At 49.8% G+C, this 9,242-nt stretch overlaps 1 protein-coding gene across 1 annotated transcript; it reads left to right on the plus strand.

Moving 5' to 3' along the window:
* The first annotated feature begins 1,168 nt into the window (after positions 1-1,168).
* Positions 1,169-1,501, plus strand: LOC147970730 (uncharacterized). The gene has a single exon (XM_087523594.1). It carries the CDS (start codon positions 1,169-1,171, stop codon positions 1,499-1,501), a length of 333 nt encoding a protein of 110 aa, XP_087379720.1.
* Positions 1,502-9,242: the final 7,741 nt, after the last annotated feature.

Genomic DNA, 9,242 nt, shown 5'->3' on the forward strand with positions numbered 1-9,242 from the left:
GAGGGAAGAGATGAAAAGGTATTCGCCAACTACTTCCCTTTGGCACTCAAGACGAATGTGAGATCGTGGCTGATGCACTTGCTGGAGAACTCCATCTCGACTTGGGCTGACCTATGCAATGAGTTTGTTGGTGCCTTCATGGGTGGCCATCAAGAACCAGGGCAGCCCAGTGATTTGCCGCTCCTTCCACAAAAGGAAGGAGAGAGTTTGCGGAAGTACATGCAGAGATTTAGCCGGGTGCATAGGAACATTCCAGATATCCACCCGGCAATTGTGATTGCTGTGTTCTAGTCCAGCATATGCAGCCGTAGGATATGTTCCAAGATGAACATCCGGTTGCCCAAGACTGTGAATGAGCTTTACACCTTGGCAGATAAGTGTGCCCATACAGAGGAGGGGAGACGACTCGCCAAAGAAGAAGATGGCGTCAATGTTGACTCCGAAGATGACGATGATGCTGCCAACTAGAAGAAGAACAACAAGAAACGCACCAAGAAACACCAAGAGAAGGCTATGCTGGCTGTCGTGGGATCCGACACTCCTAGTACCGGCAAGAAGGTCAAGACCGAAGCCCCCGGCAAGGAAGTTGCTACGTGCACTGTCTGCCGGGAAGTTGCGGCGGCCGAGAAAGCTGGGAAGGCCGACGGACCGTATTGCAAGATACATCAGACCAAGGGCCATGATCTAGAGTGTCATCAAGTTGAGAAACTCGTCAATAAGTAGAAGGCTGAGTATGAGAAGCATGACAAGGAAAGAGACCAAGATGGTGTTGGCTAGAAAGGCCGAGGTGGCAGAGGAGGCCGTCTTGTCAAGGTCCCTCAGCACCAAGAGAAACCTGCTAGAGGCCGAGAGAGGAGGGAATGTGATGAATAAAGCGATGAAGGGGATGAAGAAGAAACCAGCAAGCAAGAGTTTTAGAAAGCCACTTGCGCCTTGTGCATTGACGAGGGCACATCCTTGCACTCCTCTCACCACCAGCTAAAACAGTGGGCATGTGAAGTCAATGTTGTGGAGCCAGCGGCAGATTCCCGGAAACCACTCAAGTGGTCTCACACGCCCATCATCTTTGACGAAGAGGATCACCCTGACCACACCACCGTGGTAGGGATCTTGCCATTGTTGGATTCGCCAACAATCCGCAACCTCAAGGTCACAAAGATGTTGGTTGATGGCGGGGTCGGGTAATATGATTTCTCCCAAGGTAATCAGCAAGCTGCAGATATCAGATGAAGAGCTCAAGGTTACTGGCACATTCCAAGGGATCAACCCCAGCAGGAGTCGTCCAAAGGGGAAGATCACGATACCGGTGACATTTGGAGGAGAATTGAACTATCAGACCAAGAGGATTGTGTTCGATGTGGTCGAGCTTCTATTGTCGTACAATGGGATACTTGGACGACCTACCCTGGCAAAGTTCATGGCGGCATTCCACTATGCCTACAACACCCTAAAGATGCCAGGACCAATGGGCGTCATTTCTATCGTGGTTTTGTCACAGTAGATGCCCTTGTGAAAGGACTTAGGTGTGGAGCCATCGCAACGTAGGTTAGCTTGAAGGGGTTGAACGAGACAAAAGAAACATGGTTTACCCAGGTTCGGCCCCTCACAATGACGTAAAAGCCTACTCCTAAATTTGTTGACTATTGATTGAATATCGATTACAAGGGAGCAAAATCGCTTAACCTTGCTATCGATCAATTGTATCTTGAGTTAACCCGCCGTAGGGCCTCGGCTTTATATACACAGGTCGAGCCCCTAGGCTTACAAGAGTCCAAGTCGGATCACACAACGTGACCAACTCGGTTTGTAAGTAGCCTTGCCTTACCAGGCAAGTCACCATTGGGCGGCTCACACCTCCGGGTCTTGGGCCTTCAACAGGCCCGCCTCTTAAGCCGCCTCTAGTCTTCATGTCTCCTCAGACCCATCTTAAGCCCTTTATTCTTAAGTTAACCATAGTGTAACTCGGCCCCTCCTGGGTGGGTCACACCATGGGGTTGTGTCCCTAGCATTAGGCCCCAGATTGATTTGAAGTTGTTCATGTCAATCTTCACTGCTTCTGGTTGGCGAGTCTTCTTTCCAATACTTAACTTCGAACAAATTGTTGTAACCCGCCATGACGTCATGCGAGATAAATCCAGAAAAATCCTATGACATCACAATGGATCTTTTTACATTAATTGGTCGTCCAAGAATGAAGGCGCCTCCAGTGTTAAGATAATCATGATGTCTCCTCAATTTTTGCGCCTGACATTTCATTGTTTCACCTTTTCCCTTATATATAGGCACGGGGGTGGTTCCTTTTTCAATTTTAGCCCCTTCGCCTCCACTTCTTCTTCCTCCTTGCAATCTCCGCCACACAAGAGCTCTGCTGCTCCGGCCTTTCTTCACCAGTGACCTCGACAAAAGGCCATTGCATCAACCTGACCGGACCAGATAACGGTGGCGCCCCCCCCCCCCCCCGCTCTTCTTCAACTTCATCAGGTACTCCTCCTTTTCTGCTTCAAATCCGCATTAGGTCATAGCAGTTCATGTAGTTCATTAGCATGTTCATCGTGGTTCTCTCAAGTTCATCCACTTTCTGCTTTAGAGAACTAGTTCAATCCAAAAACGAAGTAGACATGGGGCAGTAGCAGTTTTAGCCCCCATTTTGCATCTCATGTAGATCCCTTTTCTTCAGAATCCATGCACGGATTGCCACTTTTTCCATTACTATACCTTAGGTTTCAGAATTGTTCTTCATTTCTTGAACTGCCGTAGATCCAAAATTTTAGGCACAATCTGTGAAACTTGTTTGTTCCATACTTAGCGGAATTTCAACAATCTTGATTTCATAGACAACTGATCCGCCAGTCTTTGTTCGGGCGGCTTAAACAACAACTTTTGTGACCCACCAGAACCTGGCCGGCTTAATCAAAACTTATGACGTGCCAAGAAATCCAAAGTTTTGTATAACCAACCGACAATGCTTGCCAGCTTATACCTTCTCAATTTAACTTGTCATGTGCTTACAATCTGGTAACTGCTCCGTTCCATGGCTAGGGCGGCTCACAATCCCTTCAACGGCCCATAATGCATAACCTTTTAATTGTGTCGAGCTTATCATTGCTGAATTGTTGTATGATCATTCAGGCGTTTTATCATCATACATTAATCCACCATACTTTTATTCTTAGGACGTAACTTTTAACTCGCCAGCATGACTAAGACTCCCACCTCCTGTGATTGGATTGCCTCCAAAGTCACGGAGAGCACACTCAACGATTTCGTGACCATGGGGGTTTGCCTCCTCAAGAGGTCATTCACTGGCGGGTTCCAGGCTCCGAATGTCCCCCTGAACCCCAAGAAGGGGCGATTGTAGTTTTCAGGGATTGTCTTCTCCATGGTTTCTCACCCCCCGGGCCAAAAAATCCCGGGATGTTTTACATTTCTACAATCTTCATCCACAAGACATTGGCCCCAACTCTGTTTCCAACATATGCAACTTCCAAGTGTTCTACAAAGTGTACCTTGGGGAAGAACCCTGTGTTGATCTATTCAGAGACTATTTCTACATCAACCGTCAAACTGAGATGTCAGACAGGCCCAGTCTTGAACTCGGAGGCGTTTCTATCCAAAGGCGAAGAGACATAGTTTTTCCTTCAGCCGCCCTGCCCAGTAACCCCAAAGACTGGAATTTCACCTAGTTCTACTACAAAGACACCTCCTCATCTGGAGAGAACCCCTTGCCAGGTTTCTGCCCCTACCGGCTTACCACCACCGGCCAGCTTCTAGGTCGTTTAACTGCTGCCGAACAAGCTCCCTTTGTTGCCACCTTTTCAAAGATAAGGGTCTTGCTCGCCAATGGCCTGACTGGAGTTGACCTGGTCCGCTACTGGGTCGGCTGGAGGATTTTGCCATTGAGCCAATGTGGCGCCTTAACGTGTCATTATACTGGTGACCCAAAAGACCCATAGAGCTACAACCCAACTCGTCTGACTAATAAAGAGATCAATGAGATGGTCAAGACGCTGCTCGGCGAGTCTCTGGAAAGCTGCAACAAAGTGGGATTGAATCCCTTTTGCACACTTAACCTGGCTGCTTCTGTAAGTCATTAGATCAAACTTCATCATACTTTCATCAATCTGTAACTTTCACCTTATTTAAATTTTGTTGTTCATTTGTATACAGGCCGACTCTCCATTCTGGAGAAAGAAACTTCAAGTGGCCACCCCAGTCAAAAAGACCAAAACAAAAGCTCATGGTCCGGGTCACCGCAAGAATCCATCAGCCGAAGAGATGCTCCATCTCGATGATGATTCGAAGGTAGAACTTGACTCCCTTGGCTTTCTTTTCATGCAACTTATTGACGATGATTCCTCTTAGGAAGAGGCAGAGACCAGCCATGCAGACGCAGCAGAGGTAACTATAATTTCCAACGGCTCAGAACCCTTACCAAGAAAGAAAATTCGGGGGGTCATCTGACAGGTGAAATTTTCTCATCGTCCTTCCCACTTGGATCCCAACTTTCTTTTGAAGAAACAACAACACGAGTCAAGGCACCCGACCCAGAGTGGCGGCTCTCATGACCTCGTCTCCGGCTTACCTAACACACATGCTCCTCGCAAGCATCGACATGAGGTGCTACATAACCCATACTCTCTTTATCCATTAGCCGGCCTCATACGTCAACCCCTTAATCCTTCCAACTCAAATTATCAAAAGACGCCTCCGCCATCCGATGACTCTTCTGGGACTCAGATGCCAACTTTTAAGATCGCCCATGGGTAAGTATTTCAGTTTGTTTATTAATGATTTGTAATGATATACTCATGAATTTTGTATCTTTGTCAGACGCATGGCAAAGGCAGGCAAGAAACAGAAGTTGGGCAGGTCTTCAAAGGATCCCAAAACTGTTGAACCAGAGAAGCTGTCCGCAGATATTTCTGAGGCCCTCACTCAAGAACCGGAACAACCTATTAATGACCCACCACCGTCAATCAATGACACCATCCTTGAGAAAATAGATACCGAGTTTAACCCGGCGGCCAGTCATGACCCACCGAGCCCTAAGTCGCCGACTCCTCCAAAGCCAGCTGAAGAGCTCCCTCTTGAAAAGGACTCTGATGACGTGACCATCACTGGGATGTGTCGGTGCAACAGACCCTGGGTCCATTGCCCAGACTATGCACAGGCATAAAAACAGAATTGAAGCATCAACTGGAGTTAGAGATTGAAGGACTAAGAGATTTGAGGAACCAACATGCAACTCAGAAGGATCAAGATCAAGTCAGAATGCCACTGGTGGAAAGGGCCGACGCGGTGAAGCAAATTGCCCCGCCAAGCCCTATCGGAACCAAGGAAAACCCGCCAGTGGTCAAGACAAGGAAGTTTGTAATGATGGATGTGATGAAGGGAATGAAGAATAAACCAGTGAGCAGGAATTTCAGAAGGCCACTGACGCCCTATGTGTAGATGGGGGTGCATATTTGCACACCGCCCACCGCCAACTCAAGTGATGGGCACGAGAGATCAATGCTGTGGAGCCAGTGCCAGAGGCCCGGAAACCGCTCAAATGGTCTCGCACGACAATCATCTTTGATGAGGAGGATCACCCTAACCGCACCACCGCGGTAGGATGGTTGCCTTTGTTGGTCTCCCCGACAATTCGCAACCTCAACGTCACAAAGATGTTAGTGGATGGCGGGGCCGGTCTGAATCTGATTTCCCCAGTAGTAATTAGCAAGCTTCAGATAGGAGAGGAAGAGCTAGAGGTTACTGACACATTTCAAGGAGTTAGCCCCGACAGGAGCCATCCTAAAGGGAAGATTACGTTGCCGGTGATGTTTGGGGAAGAACTAAACTACCGGAGAAAGAAGGTTGTGTTTGAAGTGGTTGATCTCCCCTGCCATACAATGGGATTCTAGGATGCCCGGCCCTAGCCAAGTTCATGGCAGCATCCCATTATGCTTATAACACTCTGAAGATGCCTGGGCCACCGGGAGTCATCACTATCCCGTCAGATGAGAAGGATGAAATTATCTGCGTGGACAAGATGTACCGGGATGTAGTCGTAACAGAGGTTTGTGGCAGCAATGGTTCTCGCCAAGGAAAGAAAAGGGATTGTAGGACCTCCGGCAAGGAGTCCGGGAAGCGTGCCCCCTCCGAGTGGACGGCACCCGTTGATGACCTGTCGGAGTGTTCGAACAGCAAGAGATCCAAGGTTGCTGCACCCCAAGTGAAGAAGGTCCCTGCAGGGCTGGCTGGCGTTGATGGTACTTTCACCATCAACGCCACCCTTGATGAAAAATAGGAAAGCACGCTCGTTGCCTTCCTGCTGGCGAATATCGATGTGTTTGCCTGGCAACCATCTGATATCCCTGGTGTTCCCAGGGAGGTAATCGAGCACGACCTTGCTGTCTGCCCACACGCCAAACCTGTCAAGAAGAAAGTCTGGAAGCAGGCCTTGGAGAGCTAGCAGTTCATTGCCGAGGAAATCAAGAAATTGGCTGCAACTGGTTTAGTCAGAGGAGTACTGCATCCAACATGGTTAGCAAATGCAGTGGTAGTCCGGAAGGTTAATGGGAAATGGAGGCTTTGCATTGACTTCATAGACCTCAACAAGGCTTGCCTGAAGGACCCATTTCCCTTGCCGCGTATCGATCAGATTGTGGATTCCACCTCAGGGTGTGATTTGCTCTCCTTCCTGGACACGTACTCCGGATATCACCAGATCTTCATGTCGAAAGAAGATGAAGAGAAGACATCATTCATCACCCCATGTGGTACGTACTGCTTTTTCCGCATGCCGTTCGGACTAAATAGTGTCGGGTCCACTTTTGCAAGGGCAGTTCAAATTGGTTTTGAGCCACAGTTACACAGAAACATAGAAGCTTATATGTATGATATCATGGTCAAGACCAAGGATAAGACCACTCTTATCCAGGATTTGGAGGAGACATTTGCTAATCTGCATAAGATCAACTTGAAACTTAATCCGGAGAAGTGTGTGATTGGAGTCCCCTCTGGCAAGCTACTCGGTTTCTCCGTGTCCCAACGGGGGATCGAAGCTAACCCCGACAAGATCAATGCCATCGAGCAAATCCAAGCACCGAGGACAGTTAAGGATGTGAGACGCTTGATGGGATGCGTTGCCGCGCTAAGTAGATTCATTTCCAAGTCTGCCGAGCGTGCCCTGATGTTCTTCAAAATTTTGAACATGGCAGGGCCTATGAAGTGGACCCCAGAAGCTGATGTAGCTCTACAGGAGTTGAAGGCCTACCTATCATCTGTGCCTACCTTGGTTGCACCTAAACCACAAGAGCCATCATTGTTGTACTTGGCACCAACCAACCAAGTGGTCAGTGCGGCCTTGGTAGCACATCGAGAAGTGGATGAGGCAGAAAGTGGAAAGATAACAACAGTCAGAAAAGGATCAGAGCAGCAGTGAGCACGACAACGAGAACAACCCCAGGGACGCAGAAAGGAAGAAGGGTGCCTAGTGTACTTCGTCAGCTCCTTGTTGCAGGAGGCTAGATCGAGGTACTCTGGCATGCAAAAGTTGAATTTTGGTCTCATTATGGCCTCAAGGAAACTGCACAACTACTTCTAAGCCCATGAGATCACGGCTGTTACTCATTTTCTGTTGCAGAGGATACTTCGAAACCCTGAGGCTACCAGCAGAATAGTGGAGTGGGCTTTGGAGTTATCCAGCTTTGGTTTGAAGTTTGGGAGCACATCAACCATTAAGGGTAGGGCGCTGGCAGAGTTTATTGCAAAATGGACGCCAACCCCTGATGAGGAAGTGACAAAAACAGCTATCCCCGGCAAGGAATCACCCCAAGAATGGATTATGTGTTTTGATGGTGTTTTTCCCTATAGGGTGCAGGGGTTGGCATGCTTCTTGTTGCCCACTCCGGGGAGCACTTGAAGTATGTTGTCCAAATGCACTTTTCCCGGGAAGAAGCCACGAACAATACAACTGAGTATGAAGGGCTCCTTCCGGGCTCAGAATAGCAGTAGAATTGGGAATCAAGAAGTTGATCATATGAGGAGATTCGCAGCTTGAGGTGAGACAAGTCAACAAGGATTATCAAAGCCCAATGATGGAATCATACGTCGAGGAAGTGAGGAGATTGGAGGAGCACTTTGACAGGTTGCAAACAGAGCATGTACCTGTCGACGTTCTGGGAGCGGGGGTCCCCAGACTTGCCTGCCTGCGGCCTGCGGCGTGGCTCAAAGGGGGGCCCAGCACGGCCCATCTTCACCAATACAAACTCAAGACCCTCGCGAGGTTGCCTCCTCGGGCACGGCCTCCTCAGGCTGGCTCACGAGGAGGCGGAGAGATCAAGGCGGGGTACCTTGCGAGGTGCCCGTGACGCAAGCCGTGATGACTTAGGGCGCCAGGCGGGTGCCAGCCCACGCAACATCCTCCTTTCCTCTTTGGTGCAAAGGGGGCAAGCGCAGCCGCGGAGTACAGAGGCATCAGGCAAAGATTGCCATTTCGGTGCAACGAGACCAAGACCAGGAGGACTACGAGATGGAGGTCACCGTGGAGCCCAAGACGGCGTCATCGCCAGAGCTTTGCGCACGCGAAGACTGCTTTTGTCAGGATAGCTGATACTTGTTGTCCCCTTTCAAATTAGCCTGCCATTGTTGGCTCCCTTCCCGCTCGATATTTGGGAAGAGGACCAGGGCCTCTATAAATAGGACCAGCCACCCATAGAGCAAGGGGGGTGACAGGAAGGAAGAGGCTCGTTAGAGAGGTTAGAAGCAGTGAGAGAGAGAGAGAGAGAAAGGTGGCTGAACTCCTCCCATCAGTTCATCACCCCAGCCAAAAACAGACCCTCGCGAGGCTGTTCTTCCTTGTATTGTTCGTCATCATCAGCCGAAGAGGCAATCCACACACCACACACTGGAGTAGGGTATTACACCACAACGGTGGCCCGAACCAGTATAAACCCTGTGTCCCTTGTGTTGTTCTCTTCATAGCTTTGATCCTAGCGTGGCGGAGGGGTGCAGGTAGGTAGGAGGTGAAATCTCCGCGCGCACCCCAGTGTTCGAACCTCAAGGGTCTGTCGGAACCCAAAATCCGACATTTGGCGCGCCAGGTAGGGGTGCACCGGAATTCGTCTTCCACCGCCCCGTTCTCCTCCGACCATCGCGCTCATGTCTGTCGCACGTCGGGCCCGTGTGGAGCGCCGGGCCGCCCTCGCTTCCCGCATCGCCCAGACAGCCCCTGCCGGCGGGCGTCCTCGCCGTTCCCC

The sequence above is a fragment of the Triticum urartu genome, chromosome 5A (assembly GCF_056163025.1).
Source record: "Triticum urartu cultivar PI428250 chromosome 5A, HENAU_Tu73, whole genome shotgun sequence".
Classification (NCBI taxonomy): Eukaryota; Viridiplantae; Streptophyta; class Magnoliopsida; order Poales; family Poaceae; genus Triticum; species Triticum urartu.

What these genes read in the sequence shown, in the direction of transcription:
- LOC147970730 (XM_087523594.1), top strand. Translation starts at nt 1,169, where the DNA reads ATGGCGGGGTCGGGTAATATGATTTCTCCCAAGGTAATCAGCAAGCTG.